Source organism: Myxine glutinosa, assembly GCF_964187855.1.
Source record: "Myxine glutinosa chromosome 12 unlocalized genomic scaffold, kmMyxGlut1.1 SUPER_12_unloc_1, whole genome shotgun sequence".
Classification (NCBI taxonomy): Eukaryota; Metazoa; Chordata; class Myxini; order Myxiniformes; family Myxinidae; genus Myxine; species Myxine glutinosa.
Window position 1 is genome coordinate 253,581 of NW_027616355.1, and position 18,699 is coordinate 272,279.

General features: G+C 45.0%; 2 protein-coding genes across 9 annotated transcripts in view; both read right to left on the reverse strand.

Annotated features, from left to right (window-relative positions):
* The window catches only part of LOC137437797 (aminoacyl tRNA synthase complex-interacting multifunctional protein 1-like), a 172,012-nt gene that overhangs the window by 150,588 nt on the left and 2,725 nt on the right, over positions 1–18,699 (reverse strand). For 2 of the 8 annotated variants that reach the window (XM_078768622.1, XM_078768627.1), the window contains exons 2-6: positions 17,028–17,143; positions 13,547–13,660; positions 4,745–4,795; positions 4,403–4,608; positions 4,070–4,238 (exon numbers count right to left, since the gene is read on the reverse strand). In XM_078768622.1, coding sequence (XP_078624748.1) covers positions 4,070–4,238; positions 4,403–4,608; positions 4,745–4,795; positions 13,547–13,660; positions 17,028–17,143 — 656 coding nt within the window. The other 6 variants (XM_078768624.1, XM_078768630.1, XM_078768626.1 and 3 more) reach the window with 5 other exon arrangements.
* LOC137437793 (transcription elongation factor A N-terminal and central domain-containing protein) overlaps positions 1–18,699 on the reverse strand; it is a 115,553-nt gene that overhangs the window by 73,398 nt on the left and 23,456 nt on the right. The gene's annotated exons all lie outside the window — the stretch shown is intronic.

Genomic DNA, 18,699 nt, shown 5'->3' on the forward strand with positions numbered 1-18,699 from the left:
AGTTTATTGGACACTTGGAAAAGGTTTGACGTCCACCGCTTCCTTGAGGGCTATAATTGTCGAATGTTCCTTCAAGAACCCCTTTTCTTCAATAACTTTTTTCCTGGTATCCCTCATAGCCATGCCCTGAGTAAAAAATTTATCCAAGGAGGGATTAACAAAGTATGTGATCTGAGAGATTCATCTGGAGTTAAGTGGAAACCTGCTGGTTTGGTGGCAACCTCAGTTGGATCTCGGTCTGTCCGACTTGTAGACCAAGTTGTACGTATAGTCATAAGAAAATTTAGACAGCTAAACATCGGCTGGGAAGGTGTTGGTAACATTGAGGACTTTCGGTTAGGTTTCCCTGAAATCAAAGTGCTCCTTTCGTCTTCTCTTCAGCCGGAGATTGAACATACCCCCCCTTTTCATCTTGTAACTAAGATTGGAATCCGTGATCTCTCTCGACAAAATAAGAATGTACCCCTCTCTGGGAGAACACGAGTAGCTTTGTGGTCAGAGCGGTTAGGGTTGGGGTCTCCCTCTACCCCCCTTTGGCCTCACATGTACACCTTACCAATACATGGTGTGCTAGCGGACATACAATGGAGGTTAGCACACTGGGCGCTTCCCTCCAATATTTTTGTCCACCGTATTAACAGCTCACTGCCGGAAACTTGTCCTTTCTGTGACCAGAAGGAGGATTTGTTTCATGCTTATGTACAGTGTCGTAGACTGACATCGCTTTTCTTGTTCCTTGAATATCTTTTTCACCAATTGTCCTTCCCTTTCAATATGCATATGTTTATATTTGGTGTGTCTTTCAGGCCCACATGTAGGGATGTGGGTGTTCTTCTCAATTTTTTGGTTGCTGTTGCAAAATATGCGATATATAAATCTCGGAAAATTAAAATAGATAACGGCTATGGCTCTGAGGCTATTTCTATTTTTAAAGGGTTTGTCTCAACACGACTCAAGCTAGAATTTGATTTCTTTGTCAGTAATGGAAACGTCCAACTTTTTGAGAGAAAGTGGTGTATTGGCAATGTTCTGTGCTCAGTCGATGATTCAAAAGTGGTAATTACTTTATAATTCCTGATTGATTTGACTTTTTTCTTTGGAACTGATTGCTTGCATATATGTTTCTTCCTGTGTCCTTGAATACATTTCTCTCTCTCTCTCTTAGTTTTTCGCTTAATTTGCTCAATATATATTTTTTGTATATTTGCTGGTTTCTTTTAAATACCCTTTGCTCTTTTTGTGGTGCCTTCATGATCCTTATGCAATTTCTTTAAACTAGTTGCTGTGTTTTCTTTTTTTTTACAACTGCTTTGTGAAATGTGTTTTTTATACAACTGCTTGTGAAATGGCTTTACATTGTTTATAATAAAAGGACACAAAAGTCTCTCTCTCTCTCTCTCTCTCTCTCTCTCTCTCTCTCTCTCTCTCTCTCTCTCTCTCTCTCTCTCTCTCTCTCTCTCTCTCTCTCTCTCTCTCTCTCTCTCTCTCTCTCTCTCTCTCTCTCTCTCTCCAGGATGTCTGAAAGAACACCCCAATTGCTTCTTCGTTGCACCTTTTGTGATGAGAATCGTGCATATATTTAGATAGATTGGTGTTATCACAAGACTCGTACAACACTCATACACTTTAAAAATGAACCTGTGATGGAAATATAAAAGTAAATCTTCGTACAAATTATGACCTTTATGAGTACAGATAAGTGTTTTTTAATTATCAGCAAATTGTATCGTTTCTCAATTAAAAGCATTACTTAGTGTATTTGATATCTATAAGATATTGCCATGTGACTCCCCCTTGGTTAAGACCGGGAAATCACAGATAGCCAAAGCCAGCTTTAACTCCAAAGACGTTCAGTTCAAATATGCGGATTTTACTATACAAGCGCAGAAGGAAGAAAGAATAAGAATCAGCTGGAAGCTTTTACCTGAAACGATCTCGCCAGGCAGTCTTCAATGCCTGAAAAGAAATTAACTCGCACCAAACCTGATGTAAAATGTACAGATAAAATAACAAAGGATTTATTATTAGAATAATAAATGCTTTGTTGGCTCATTACCTCCATTTTCCTCAATAGTCGCTCAATGGCCTGGTCGGATATCGCGGCCGCTCCATTTATTTCTCGCTCTGGGACAGGGGAGGTTCCATCTCTATTCTCAACTCCCCCTATATTCGGCCCACTTTCAATGCTCCCAGCATCTTCTATCCGTTCCTCCATATCACTCACCCCCTCCATCCACGGTGAGGGAGTCGTTTCCCGCGCGCGTATTTATTTTACCTCAGAAAACTATTTAAATTTAACGACGTGCCGTTTGCTTCTCACACACCAATGGACTGTCACAAATTTTATCGCCTCGGTACTTCGAAAAATTTGGCTCCAAATCATCCACTCTTGACACCAATTTATTCCAGAGGGTTCAAATCCCACTCCTCGACAACACTTGTCACGTGACTCCCCCTTGGTTAAGACCGGGAAATCACGGATAGCCAAAGCCAGCTTTAACTCCAAAGGCGTTCAGTTCAAATATGCGGATTTTACTATACAAGCGCAGGAGGAAGAAAGAATAAGAAGCAGCTGGAAGCTTTTACCTGACACGATCTCGCTGGGCAGTCTTCAAAGCCTGCAAAGAAATTAACTCGCACCAAACCCGATGTAAAATGTACAGATAAAATAACAAAGGATTTATTATTAGAATATCGGGGACAGGAAAAACGCGATGATAAAAACTATATTCCTAATTTGGGATCCCACACACCAGCCTTGCACACAGACAGGGGAATAGAAAAGAAAATAATGGCGTGTGGTTTTATTGTGGGGACTTAGCTTAACTCGGCTGGTGTGTCGGGGATTGTCAAGGCCCCAAGAGCGCAGTCCCAACGCGGCTCCGGTTGGCTGGAAAACCGCCCGATGTTGGCACGAAAACGGGCCTCGCTGCACGGTCCGTCTCACGCCACAGCACTCGTACTCTCGTCAGCACACACTCGCAGGCAGGCACCAGAAGCAAGAGTTAAGGGCAGAGGTGGGTGAGAGGAGCAAGAGGACGAGGGCAAAGGAATCCAAAAGGCAGCAGAGGGAAGAGGTCCGGGCACGAAGGGATCCAAAACGAGAAGGGCAAAATGCCGGCTAGCGAGTTCTTTTATCGCTCATGGTGTTACGTCATCGGTCCTTCCTTCCAATCAGACCGTCGCCCCTCGACCTCTAGAATGTTCTTCCCACGTCAGTCCCTCACCATTGGCCGAGCGCTTTGCCCTCTCCTCCTCATGCCATCGGTCGGTGGCCAATCAGTCCGTCGCTTCCTTCTACCAATCAGCGGGTCGCTTCTTTCTCCGCCCCTGGCCAATCACAAGTCCTTCCTTACTCTGGCCTTTCATTGGTGTGATCTCCCCCATCAAACCCCCTCGACCAATCCGTTGCGAGGTGGGCATGGCCTCAGCCTGCCTGAGCAATGTTTTATCGCCATGTTGGCGCAATGCGTTGGTGCTTCCTGCCTGTTCTTCCGGTGAGTTTTATTGCGGGGGGAATTTAATTAGTGTGTGTGGTGCTATTGGGCCTGTCCAGCTCTACGTGTCTAGTGCATTGCCATAGGGGACAAAGGATAAATCACAGGTCTCACGAACAGGGGAATTAACATAATCCCTACTCTATTTAACACAAGGCCATCCTCGTATGACCACAAATATACAAACTTAATCCGACATCCGAGCCAGACAGGTCCTCTACTTATGTACATCGAGATGGTTCTTCTTCACGACAGTCGGAGCATGATACCGACACAGATATACCTGATCTATATATCACTCCACCCCAAAATTCACAACAATATGTACAAGTATTTAAAATATGCCTCATTGCCTGCATCTTCAGTAAAGGTTCCACAGTGATTATTAAAGTGTGATCACGCACGCACGCACGCACACACACACACACACACACACACACACACACACACACACACACACACACACACACACACACACACACACACACACACACACACACACACACAAGCTTTCCATACAAGCACATGTCCCACAAAGCAGAATGATGCAGTTGGTGTGTGTGGCTGTTCACCTGCAAAGCCGTGACAGGTGACACGTTCCCCAGGTAATGCGTCTCCTGGAGGATCCAGAATCTCCACCTTGTCCGGAGAAGATGCACACATCACCATTCCCTGGGATACGATGCCACGCATTTTCGCCGGTTTCAGGTTGCACAACACCACCACGAGACGCTTTTGCATCTGCATGCACAAAAGGTCACACTCCTCAACACATAAGGTGTGCTTCCTTTTTGCTTTTGTGCTACGTGAACAAAAGTGCCTTATTCATTCATGTGTAAGCTTTCTCAAAACATTTGCATTATTTTTGAATCAATGTGAAATAGATTCAATGTTCTGATCTTAACCTGCTCAAGAGGGATGTGCTGCACCACACCACTGATTATGGTGCGAGGTGTCGCCTCTCCCACATCGATGCTCTCCACATACAAGGTGTCGGCATTTGGGTGTTGATGTGCCTCCAGGATAAGTCCAACACGCAAATCTAGCCGTGAAATGTCCACTGGCTTCTGATCAGGTGCCGCTATCTTCTTTTCTTTGCCCTTCTTCTCCGCTGACAATGCAGGTGAGTAAGGAAAATAAACGAGTCATTCACTTGCTATGAACGTGTTGTAATATTTATCTCTTTTTTTTCTCTCTCTCTCTCATTGCATTCATTCATTCATTCATTCATACTGCGACTATCTTACATAGGCGATGTGCGTGTTGCTTTTGCTGATTGGTGGGGGCAGGGATGTCAGCTGTGGAGCCAGAGCAAGCAAAAAAGAGGTGTGGCTTTTCTCCAAGAGTGAGAGAGTTAAAACTAGAACGGCACTCAGTGGAGAGCATACCTCCACCTGGTTGGACATATCACTCGATGGTGAAGAATCGCTTTAAAAAATTAGACTAGCTGGATCCGGATTCAGATCTTCACCAAAATTGAATCAATTCTTCCTCGTCACACACACAACCTGTCCAACAAGTTTCGTCGAAATCCATCCATAACTTTTTGAGATATCCTGCTATGTATAGTTTTTAGCCCAATCTCCCAATGATGAAGAATCACTAAAATTCTAGGAGCCGGATCCGAATCCGGATCTTCACCAAAATCTAATCATTTCGTCCTTGTCACATGCGCTACATCTCTGCCAAATTTCATCCGAATCCGTCCACAACTTTTTGAGATATTTTGTTCACAGGCTCCATCTGCAACTGGTCCTGACGGCATCAGGGCACGGGTCCTAAAATCATGTGCTTCCGCTCTTTCACTCACTCTTTCTGTTCTCTTCACCCTCTCTTTTGCTCAAGGTCATCTGCCATCTGCTTGGAAATCAGCCAACATCACCGCTTTGCACAAAAAAGGTGCAAAAACAGATCCCAGCAACTACAGACCAATCAGCCTTCTCCCAATTATCAGCAAAGTCATGGAATCCATCATTGCTTCAGATATGAAATCTTTCCTCTTCTCCAATGGCTTGATCTCTGATCATCAATTTGGTTTCAGACCTGGTCACTCTACTCTGGACATGCTGCTTCTGCTTTCTCAACAATGGATGGAGGTCCTCAATGCCAAACAGGAAATTAGAGCCGTCTCCCTTGACATTTCACGTGCCTTCGATACGGTCTGCCACCCTGCTCTGCTCACCAAACTCTCCTCCTTTGGTATCCATGGAAATCTCCACGCATGGCTGGCGGACTTCCTCTCTGGTCGTAGTCAACGTGTGGCCTTGAATGGGTTTCTCTCATCTCCTCTTCCTGTTCAGGCTAGAGTGGCTGGAGTTCAGGCAAGGTAGTGTTCTGGGCCCTGTGCTTTTTCTGGTCTTCATCAATGATCTCTCTGACTCTCTTGAAAATCCTCTCTATCTCTTTGCTGACGACTCTACTCTCTGTCGCTCCATTCCTCATCCCTCAGATCGGCAGTCTGCAGCCTCCTCACTCTCTGCAGACCTGGACAAAATCACAGACTGGGCAAACAAATGGAACATGTCTTTCAATCCTGATAAATCTCACACTCTTACGATGCCTCTCCGAAAAGACCGACTGGAAAACCCTCCCATCCACTTTATGAATAATCCTCTCCAAGAAGTTCTGTCACTCAAGCTTTTGGTTCTCACTATTTGCCATGATCTTTCCTGGGAAAACCACATTTCAAATCTGGCCTCCAAAGCCAGTCGCCGACTGGGCATCCTCCGTCATGCGAAGTCCTTCTTTGGCACACCTGAGCTCCTCACCACATACAAGGCTTTCATCCGCAGCTCTATGGAATACTGCTCTCCCCTCTGGTCTGGTGCTCCTGCCTCACACCTAGCCCGCCTTCACGCTGTTGAAACCAAAGCGTTCAGAATCATTGGAATCTCCCGCGATGAAGCTGACTCCAAGGGCCTTTCACTCACTCACCGCAGGCAGATTGGTGGTCTTTCCGTCTTCTACCGACTCCTCTCTGGCCTTGCCCCCCCAGCCCTCTCTGGGCTCTGTCCCCCAAATATTCCTACAGGTCGCACAAGATCTGCCTGCAACCCTCTTATGGTTAAACTGCCAAAATCAAGACTTTCTGCTCACCTTCACTCCTTCATTCCTCTTTTCTCCCGCCTCTGGAACAAACTCCCTCACTCTCTTCAATCCCACCCTCCAGGTCTTTAAAACAGCTGTTCACCACCATCTCTTATCCTCCCCCATCCAAAACCTTGATCTTTTCTACCCCCGCTAATTTCGGTCCCCTTGTGTTTTATACTTCTCCCACCCCCCCCCCCCCCCTTCCCACGCCTCCTGCCCCCAAGCCCTCTCCTTCCCACACTTTTCCCTGCTCTCAAATGTTGTGGTTGTGTGCTTCCCCTTCTCTCCCCATCTTGTCTTCCGCTCCCTCTTTTTGTATATTTTGTTTGTCTGGTTGATTTGTTTGTGAAATAAATGTTAGCTCTTTCACGAGCCTCGATTCAGTATACAAAAAAAAAAAAAATCTCACAAACAGGGGAGAAACACATCTCACAAACAGGGGAAATGGACAGACAAACAGACAGGGGTGAAAACATAACCTCCATCCACCTTTGGTGGCGGAGGTAATAGGAAATGTGCACGAGAATGTGTGTCAACACCTAAGATAGTTTCAGAGCCAGGTCCCACTCATTTTAGTTTCACATTCCGCTAACCCTAACAGCATCCATCAGGGAAAGAAAACAGGCAGACTTAGGGTAAAAGCTGTTGACCAGTGCTTCTCTGTCCACCTCTGTCCACTTTTTTCACAGACTCCAACATTACAAGTCCAAAGGCGCAGGAGGCATGTAGGAAAATGTTCGGAGAACGCTTGGATTCAGAAGAGGGTCAGAGAGCGGTATTCAGGTTTGCAAAGCAGATAGCGAAAGAGAGGTGCGATGTGATGGGGGTGAGTTGCTTGAAGGATGAAGTGGGACAAATCGTTGTGGACCGAGATGGAATTAAAGGAAGATGGAAGAGATATATGGAAATGCTGTTGAATGCAGAGAATGAAAGGACGGCAACATCGAGAGTAACCCACTTTTAGGACCGGCAGAAAGATAACTGAGAAGGAAGTTGAGGAAGTGATAAAAGCAATGAAGAGTAGAAAAGCAAGAGGGCCGACGGGAGTTGTGGGAGATATGTTGAAGGCAGCAGGAAGTTGGGGTGTGAAAAGAATGACGAAGATCTGTAATCTGGTGGTGAAAGAAGGCCACATTCCAATGGATTGGGAACCGAGTACCCTCGTCTCTCTATACAAGGAGAAAGGTGACCCTCTGGACTGTGGCGCGTATCGAGCGATAAAGTTATTGGAGCATGGAATGAAGGTATTGGAAAGGGTGTTGGAGAGGAGGATAAGGAAGAAAGTGAAGATTGACAAAATGCAGTTTGGATTTATGCTAGGAAGAGGAACGACAGACGCACTTTTTATTGTAAGGCAGTTGCAGGAGAAGTACATGGAGAAGAGGAAGAAGTTTTTTTGGGGGTTTGTTGATCTGGAGAAAGCATTCGATAGGGTTCCACAATAAGTAGTGACATGGGCATTGAGGAAGTTAGGAGTGGAGGAATGGTTGATCAGAGTAGTGATGGCAATGTACAAAAGAGCGTGCACAGCTGTAAGGACGAAGGACGGGAACAGTGGTGAGTTTGAGGTGAAGGTGGGAGTGCATCAGGGGTCGGTACTAAGTCCACTACTATTTGTAGCTGTGATGGAGGTGCTGGCTCAGAACGTAAAGGAGGGTTTACCGTGGGAGTTGTTGTTTGCAGATGATCTGGTGTTGATTGCGGAAAGTATGGATAGACTGAAGGAGAAGATGAACAAGTGGAAGGAATGTATGGAGACAAAAGGTCTGAAAGTGAATATCGGAAAAACAAAGGTGATGGCAAGTGGTAAAGCATGTGGTGAGGTGGAAAGAACTGGGAAGTGGCCGTGTGCTGTGTGCAGGAAGGGTGTTGTCGTGAACTCCATTCAATGTACAATGTGCGCTGAGTGGGTTCATCAAAAAAGTGGTCTGAGAGGGTCATTAACCAGTGTGGCAGCTATATTCAACTGTAAGGTGTGCACAGAGGGAGCTGCAGATGGAGGAAATGTTGAGTTGGATCTTGGAGACGGCGTGAAGCTGGAAAGTGTGAAAACATTTTGCTGCCTGGAGACATGCTGAATGGAGAAGGTGGATCCGACTCGGCAACGGTTGCTCGAGTGAGATGTGCTTGCAAGAAGTTTCGGGAACTGAGTGGCGTGCTGATGAGGAGGGGAGTATCATTGAAGCTGAAGGGAAAGGTGTATGCTGCATGTGTGAGAAGTGTTATGATTTATGGGAGTGAGACATGGGTAATGCATGTAGAGCAGCAACGAAGGCTGGAACGAGTGGAAATGCGAATGGTTCGGTGGATGTGCGGAGTATCGTTGAGAGAGAGGAAGACAAATGATGAATTGTGAAAGATGATGGGAATAGAGCCTGTGATGGATGCTGTGAAGAGAAACAGGTTGAGATGGTTTGGTCATGTGTTGAGGAAGGATGAAAGTGACTGGTTGAGAAGAGTGATGGAAATGGATGTAGAAGGAAGTAGAGGACGGGGAAGACCGAGAAAGACTTGGCTAAAGGTGGTGGAAGAAGAAATGCAGGCAAGGGGGTTATAAAGAGGAGATGCAGAAAATAGGGCAAAATGGAAAAGATTGTCATGGGGCCCACAAGGCTAACCCCCACTCTAGCAGGGAAAATGGCCTTAAAATGCCTGTTGTTGTTGTTGTTGTTGTATTCCGCTGACCCTAACAGCATCCATCAGGGAAAGAAAACAGGCAGACTAAGGGTAAAAGCTGTTGACCAGTGCTTCTCTGTCCACCTCTGTCCACTTTTTTCACAGACTCCACCATTACAAGTCCACTTTCCAACTGTGTCCATCACTACAAGGCCTGTACAGAGTGGCGGTGAGCGAGGAAAGGACGATGCCTGTGTGTGCCTGCCGCAATATATGGGTTGACTGGCCATCAAAAGTCTGCTTTCCAAATGAAACACCAGCGAGGCTGCAAATTGAACGGCACATTGTTCCAGGTGCCTCAGGTGGCTGGAAAAGGAAGGACGTCATGCCTGGACAATCAAAAAACTGATTACTTTAGGATAATTAATCAAACAGAACTCCTTCCCTTTCCAACCACCTGAGGCACACACCTTGACTTCCGGTTAAATACACTCTTTGACTTCTGGTTCGTTGACCTCGGTCATGCCGATTCTCGACTCCTCCGTTTTCCTGAGATAAGTACTCCCGGTTGTTTTGTCGATTTTCCACTGTTTATTTTGATGTCTGTTTATCGTGTGCTTCTAGTTCAGCTTTGTTTTAAAATTCGTGATAATTTTTGAGCATTCATCGGACTTGTCGTACCGGGTTTTTTGAGGCCTCCCCAGTTCCCTTGCTATTCATTGTATGTCCACGATCATCCTTTCTCTGTACTACCTTCAGTCTTTTTTATTTTTGCCCCTTACTTCCTCCCTCAATTTCCTCCCAACTGCATCCAACATGTTTGATGTCTTAAATATATAAATAAATAAATGAATTCATTCGTTCTCACCACACATCCCCAGCGATCACGTGTTGTCTTGCTACCCTAGTTAATCTACCCCAAACCCAACTCCTTCAAATTCCCTGTTTTCTTTCCTGAAAGCCCCTGTGGTGTCCATCCTGTTTATCCCGTGTACCCTGCCCGTCCATCTTCCACAGATCTCCTGATATCCCAGTTCCCTACTGTTGTGCTTCCTTCTTTCTTTCTTTCTTTCTTTTTCTCTTTTTCTCTTTTTCTCTTTTTCTCTTTCTCTTTCTCTTTCTCTTTCTCTTTCTCTTTCTCTCTCTCTCTCTCTCTTTTAAATGTTCGATGTGTTAGCTCTTATACGAATGAGCCTCATCTAAATATACAAACTAGAACGGCACTCTTCGACATCACGAAGTCGACTGATATGCCTCCACCCATATTATTACATCATTATAATACTTGCATCAAGTTTGATTAAAATCCCTTCAGTTGTTCACAATTTCGCACATTTTTACCTGACATGACCTCGGGACCCCCAAAATTTAATCAGTTAAGCTTTACATCATTATACATATCTGTACCAAGTTTGAATTAGATCCCTTCAGCCATTCTCAAGTTATAGGCCGATTACAGACTTTGACCTTTGACCCCATATTCTAATCATTTAATCTTTACATCATTATACATACCTATACCAAATTTTAATTAGATCATTTCAGCCATTCTCAAGTTATAGACCTATTACAGACTTTGACCTATTCCAAAATCTAATCAGTTCATCTTTACGTCATTCTATATAAGTGTACCAAATTTGGTCAGAATCCCATCACTGGTTCACAAGTTATCGCGGTAGCAGTATTTTACCTAACATGACCTCTGACCTTGTGACCCCAAAATCTAATGAGTTCATCTTTACCTCATTATACATACCTGTGCCAAGTTTGACTAAGATCTCTTTAGCCGTTCTCAAGTTATCGCGGTGACGAAATCCTATCACGGACGGACGGACGGACAGCTGGATGGACAACCTGAAAACATAATGCCATTGGCGGAGGCATAAACGTTTTCCTGCGCATCCACCCCTTCCTCCTTCTCCTTTCTCCCGTTTATGGCACTGCCATCACAAGGCTAGTTTTAATTCCACTCTTCCCTCCAGGGCTTACACAGGCAGGGCACCATAATCTCATGGCAAACCACATTCCTAACCGCAATCTTTCATACGCTCATTCATGCTACCAAGCTTAACATAGCCACACTCTCTTTTCCTGTTCGTTCGTCCCCTTGCATGTGTTCAACTATGGTCCCACTGTTCAAATATGGTGCTATGCCCTCCTTCCTTCTCTCATCTCATGTATTATAACCTGCTTGCTGGTTCCTTCATAAATCGTTTCCTTCTCACTTTCCCACAAATCCTGACTATTCCATGTTTTTAATCACATCTGTAGCCATAAGTCAGTTTTATTGCTTAGTGCGTGGTATCTCCGTGGCCGTGCCGAGGCTCCGTCGGTTCCGTGCCTACTCTCTGTTTGATATTGCTTGCAACTCGTGGTGGACCACCATCTTGTTTTCCATGTCGATAGGAAGATCCCGCTAGGTAGCATAATCATTGCTTTTGTGAACGAACTTACATGATTGTTTGCGCCTCCCAGTTTGGATTCGACCTATCGGATTGCTCAGTGATCATATGGAAATTAATCCCGGCATGTACACAAAATTATATATTACCGGTTTGTGTGGCATCCAGAGATCTGCGTGAGTAGGCTTTTAACAGCCCAAAACACACAATAGAGCCACGTGACTTGTTATACTTTTTTTGTGTCTTGGACTATTGTATCTCATTAACATAACTTTTTGAATGCCCTACATTATTGTGTTCATCCATTATTGGAGATGATGGGTCGCAATTGTTTGGTGAGGATGTTTGCCCATGTCAATGATTTCTTCTGTGCCTGTTCCATTTCCACCTCCACTCAGCCCCATCTCCACAACCTTTGCTGTCAATAAGCAAATCTCATTTCATGTTATGTCTGATCATCAGGAAGTATGGTACGGAAAAATCCAATATATTGAAATGCAAATTAGAGGCCAGTTAATTTAGCCTCACAAATAGGTTGATGTTGTTGTTGCATAGCCCCAAACAGTTCTACCCCATCTTCTGTTCTTCTACTGTTCTTCTAAATCTACTGTTCTACTGTTCTACTGTTCTACTGTTCTTCTAAACTACTGTTCATCTACTGTTCTTCTAAACAGTACAAGCCCGTGGCTCGGAGATAGCCGATCGATCTCCCAGGAAAGTGACCCAGAGATCACCCATATCCAGAATGGTGTACGCCGCCTTTACAAAGTGAGCGCCAGAACAGCGTCATCGAGAAAGCGAGAAATGGAGGGAGAGAGAGAGAGAAAGAGAGAGAGAATGGATAAGAGGAGAGAAAAGAGAGAAGAGAAGAACCAATCCATGGGGACCGATCAGCATTCTGACCGTGGCCGTGTTGCCCTGACAAATCTGAGCAGCAGGGAAGAATGGGAAAGATTTGGCCCCACAACTTGTGTTGGGGGTACAACCACCGCAAAGAGGTGTCCCCGATGGTTACTTGTAGATAAGTTGGTGGCCTCTCTGTATTCTACTCTTCCTATTTGGTCTTGCACCCTCTGTCCTCTCTTGGCTCTGTCCCTCCCAGGTCTGTGCTAGGCACACATTCATTCGCCCTCCCCCCTCTTTTCTCTCATGTGCAGAACCAACTTCCCGTCTGTTCAGTCCCATTACCCCCTCCAGGGCTTCAAGACAACTGTTCACTACTACCTCAGTTGACCTCCACCCATACTCATGATCTCTTATACCCCCAAATTACGCCATTCCTAAGCACTCCCTTTTTCAGGTTATTGCGATTTTGTCACCCTTTCCCTCACCTTTTTTCGTTTGTTAGTTTCTGGTTGGTTTGTTTCTTTTCTGTTTCATCCACACCTTCCCCTTCCCCTTCTTCCTGTGTTTCATGCAGCTTGTGTGCAGGTCGTTCACCCCCATGTGTCATTCTCTGCCATTCTGTTCTAACTCTTCCCTGAGCCTCGGTCATGTCGACAAATTTTTTTAAGAAAACCAGGAAAATGAATTAGCATAACCAAAGTGCAGTATACAGCCAATGCTATGGCATGAAATATAAATGATATTGTCGTTAGCATGACAGGGACTTTGAATAATCAGCAATCGGTCCTACATTCAGCTTAATGTCAACTCGATCACTACGTAACACAGCCGGTGTTTGCACAAATCTAGTGGAAACCATAATTTTGACAATACCCCTGCGTGTAACCATTAAAAAACAAACCTGGTCCTCTTGAAATTGGCTTCTTGAGAATTGAGATGTGGTTTTCACTCTGTATAACCAATTATTTGAATAAATCTATTCTAATTTCTAGGTAGTTAATATGGTGAGTGAAAAAGACAAAAGTTACACAAACAGCCAACTCCCAACCTGACTCTTATTGCTCAATTAATAGACCGAGACAAGGAAGGGCTCACATCCATTTCTAATCTCCGCCTTGATCAGCTGCTCTTTCACCAATGAAATCTCTTGCTCGAGTTTCTTGTTCTCGGCTCTCAGATGCATCTCCTTTTCCTCGCAAGCCTTGCTCACTGTGAAAGGGTAAGAAGCGTGTGGAAGTCAACATAAAGCACAGTGTAAGGAAGGTTCTTGAAGATGATGGAAGATAAACATAGGGGCAATACCCCTGGTGCTCACCTGGTAGAATAAGTAGTACTGCACTGACTAAAGGTATTTAGAACCAATTTCAATGATTGCTAGAAGACAGGCCAGCATGTAGAATCATACTAACATAATCATAAGACTTTAAACAAACCAAAAAAATACTATTTTGGACACCCCTCCCCCCCCCCCCCCCCCCTCTCCCATCCTGTATACCTCCTCAGACCCACCCAATTTTTCTAATGCCTTGAACAAACATTGGTACATCACGGGTGATGAAGGTTGTAGTTAAGTTTCATCGGAATTGTATGTGTAGTTTCTGAGAAGAAAGCAAATACATATTTTTCCCTTCACGACCCGATTTTTTTTTAATGCCGTAAACAAACCTTGGTACACAACGATTGGTGAAGGTTGTGGTCAAGTTTTATTAGAATTGCGTGTGTAGTCTCTGCGAAGGAAGCAAATACCTCTTTTGGGGTGCAACCCCCCCATAGACCGCCTCAGACCCCGATTTTTTTTAAATGCCGGGAACATACGTTGGTACATCATAGGTAATGAATGGAATGTTGTGGTCAAGTTCCATTGGAATTGTATGTGTAGTTTCAGAGAAGAAAGCAAATACCTATTTTGGGGGGTCAAACCCGAACCCACTTTGACCCCCGGTAGATTTTTTTTAAAGCCGTGAACAAACTTTAGTCACAACATACCAAATATAATTTGTGCCATGTTTGGTCACAATCCCATCATGGGTTTCAGAGAAGAAGTTGCAAGTATTTATGTACCAACGGATTGATGGACAGACGATGCGCCATCGCATATGCTACACGGAACTACTTTCCAAGTGAGCCAAAAATACGTTTGTGTTAGGAGTCGTATGAGGAGTGGGAAAAAGTGGGAACGGTTGTGGAAGTGGAGGGAAGTAGAGTTAAGAGTGAAATAAAAGGAAAAGGTATCCATCATAATATGCATGTGGAGGAGGGTGGAGTGGAAGTCTAAATTTCACATTTTAACGCACGATATAAATAGTTGTCACTTAAAGGTTTATGTACACTGTTAATATCCAAAGATGGATACAGAGGCCTATAGTTACACGAGTTATCTTAACCAATAATGCTGCCACTATATTGATAACACGAAAAGCACCCACACCCTACTGGAGCAGCCAGTGGAGGTCGTGTTATTTTAATAACATTGCAGAGTACCCACCCAAAGGGAGATCCTGTTCCAAGCATGCATCACATTCTTCTGACACATCCATATATCTGGGAGATGTATAGGCAACAAACCGCTGTCTCAATCGCTACCAAAATAAATTAAAAAATTAAAAAGATGTATGTATGTGAAGTGAATGACAGAGATCTGTAATCTGGTGGTGAAAGAAGGCCGCATTCCAGTGGATTGGGAACTGAGTACCCTCATCCCTCTATACAAGGGGAAAGGTGACCCTCTGGACTGTGGCTCGTATCAAGCGATAATGTTATTGGAGCATGGAATGAAGGTATTGGAAAGGGTGTTGGAGAGGAGGATAAGGAAGAAGGTGAAGTTTGACGAAATGCAGTTTGGATTTCTGCCAGGAAGAGGAACGACAGACGCGCTTTTTATTGTAAGGCAGTTGCAGGAGAAGCACATGGAGAAGAGGAAGAAGTTGTTTCTTGGGTGTGTTGATCTGCAGAAAGCATTCGATAGGGTTCCACGCGAAGTAGTGACATGGGCATTGAGGAAGTTAGGAGTGGAGGAATGGTTGATCAGAGTAGTGATGGCAATGTACAAAAGAGCGCGCACAGCTGTCAGGACAAAGGACGGGAACAGTGATGAGTTTGAGGTGAAGGTGGGAGTGCATCAGGAGTCGGTACTAAGTCCACTACTATTTGTAGCTGTGATGGAGGTGCTGGCTTAGAACATAAGGGAGGGTTTCCCCTGGGCATTGTTGTATGCAGATGATCTGGTGTTAATTGCGGAAAGTATGGATGGACTGAAGGAAAAGATGAAGAAGTGGAAGGAATGTATGGAGACAAAAGGTCTGAAGGTGAATATCGGAAAGACGAAGGTGATGGCAAGTGGTAAAGCATGTGGTGAGGTGGAAAGAACTGGGAAGTGGCCCTGTGCTGTGTGCAGGAAGGGTGTCGGAGTGAACTCCATTCAATGTACAATGTGCGCTGAGTGGGTTCATCAAAAATGTAGTGGTCTGAGAGGGACATTAACCAGTGTGGCAGCTACATTCAAATGTAAGGTGTGCACAGAGGGAGCTGCAGATAAAGAAAATGTTGAGTTGGATCTTGGAGACGGCGTGAAACTGGACGGTGTGAAAACATTTTGCTGCCTGGCGACATGCTGAATGGAGAAGGTGGATCAGACTCGGCAACGGTTGCTAGAGTGAGATGTGCATGGAAGAAGTTTCGGGAACTGAGTGGTGTGCTGATGATGAGGGGAGTGTCGTTGAAGCTGAAGGGAAAGGTGTATGCTGCATGTGAGAAGTGTTATGATTTATGGGAGCGAGACATGGGTAATGAACTTAGAACAGCAACGAAGGCTGGAAAGGGTGGAAATGCGAATGGTTCGGTGGATGTGTGGAGTATCGTTGAGAGAGAGGAAGACAAATGATGAATTGCGAAAGATGATGGGAATAGAGCCTGTGATTGATGCTGTGAAGAGAAACAGGTTGAGATGGTTTGGTCATGTGTTGAGGAAGGATGAAAGTGACTGGTTGAGAAGAGTGATGGAAATGAATGTAGAAGGAAGTAGAGGACGGGGAAGACCGAAAAAGACTTGGCTAAAGATGGTGGAAGAAGAAATGCGGGCAAGGGGGTTAACAAGGAGAGATGCAGAAAATAGGGCAAAATGGAGAGGATTGTCATGGGGACCGCAAGGCTAACCCCCGCTCTAGCAGGGAAAATGGCCTTAAAATGCATGTTGTGTTGTTGTAGAGGAAGCAAAAACATGCCTTCTGCTTATCTGCATGTATAATACGTCGTGCTTATATATCTCAAAAAATTCTAATTTCATCACTCCTCCCTCCTCTCCCACCCACCCCCAAAGGAAGAAAATGCCATGGAGGGAAAAAAAAAATTCAAAACGATGGAATCAATCGAAACTTGCACGTGTACAACTTCAGGATGGCTTCATTAATCCCGAAAAGTTACAGCTTCCAAGGCCAAATCCTCCTGGAGGAGTAGATGATACATGCATACAACATACTTCCCCACGATTATACATAGATTGTTTGGAAATGTGTAATTTGGCACAGACTTCAGTTTGTATCAGAAACTACTGTAACAAAGGTTGTTGAAACGAGCTCACTTGTTTTCTGATGGAGATCTGCCAACTGCACCTTCAGACTACTGATCAAAGCATCCGCCTCCACTGCCTTCTGTTGCAGTTGGACCAACAAGGCACTGTTATGGGCCATCTTGATACTGTAGATCACACAGAACACGATGCAATGGAATTCTCAAAAATCTTAACGATTCCATTCAAGATATTCCAGTTTGTGTTATGGTACTCGTTGTTAATCGGGATAACATAAGGAACCGCCTTTGGAGGCCATTTTTCCCCGTAGAGCGGTGGTTGGTCTTTTTTCGGGCACCGTGGGCCCCTTTTTGAAGCAATGTTTTACGGCCGGATGCCCTTCCTGCCGCCAACCCTGTTGGTCACCTCTTGCGACACACAGGGAATTAATTCGGCGATCAACCAGGATTCGAACCAAGGACCCGAGGATCCCAAGCCGGCACCCTAACCGGTAAGTGTAAATCGGGTTATGCTTCCAACAAACGCGCACGTACTTCAACTACAACTACCTCACCATGTGGGATCAACTGGGAGAATTATTTTGGCCCAAGTCATGTACACAAAAATAAAGTCATTCACGAACTGGCAGGCCAGGCCTGACATTTGACGATCTCTCTGTCTCTCCTTCTGTCTTGATGTACTCTGCTTCACAGAGTATCGGTGACCCCGAAGCTGCTTCCTGACCAAGGATTATCCTGGGTGGTTTGCCATTGCCTTACCAGAAGTAGTTAAGCGAGGAATTTGGCTAGAGTGCCGGTGATAGCTCACCTACTCTTCGAGAAGGAGACCGTGGGATCTTTAAGATCCAACAACTAATGCCGGCAGATGGGATTTCCAGTTTGACGTCCATCTGGGGAATGGCACACACATTGATGAAGGCGAGTGTGCCACATGACATGCCAGGCCACGTGACAGCTAGGAGGCCCGTCATGGAGGATCATACCTGCACGCCACTGTCCCACCTTACGTTTCACTCTCGGTGACAGGAATTTGTAATTCGATCAAGGTGCTGGCGATAACCCGCATGCTCCTCGTGAAATACGACGTAGGATTTCGAACGTCCATCGACGAGTCAACCACAAGTGACGGTGGACGGGTCCTCCAGCCCCAGGTTCACGTCCATCAGTTAAATCGCCCTGCATGAAGTATATAAGATGATACAACACGGCAGTGAAGGTCCAAATGTCCCCTTATGTAAGCACGACCCTGTTTCGATCTCACTTTCGGTTCCCAGCATGTCAAAGGAGGGACATTGAAAATGACAAGTGAAGTCGCTATTCCGGAGATCGTTGTTACGATGTCACGACATGTTACGTCACACGACATACGATCGGATTTCCGATGGATGTACAAGAACCGGATGGTACATATGTTCTCGTGGACGTACTTAAGTTGATTAAGATCTCCAGTTCGTATCATGAAACTACCGTACAACAAACAAACTCAGCGCGTGCCTCTCAGGAAACCGGAAGTGACATCACCGGAAGTGCTTGGGAGTTGTTTTTAAACCAATCTTTTACCTTTCAGTTTATAATTATCAAAATACAGCATCGGTGTCGGTGTATGACCTCCGCTCTACTGAATGAATTTATTTTGCGGCTTCACATGGACTTCTTAACGTGCACGGAATGGCACCGGCGAGGTGGGAATGCGAGTGGCGTGGACCGAGCAAACCGGACTAGAT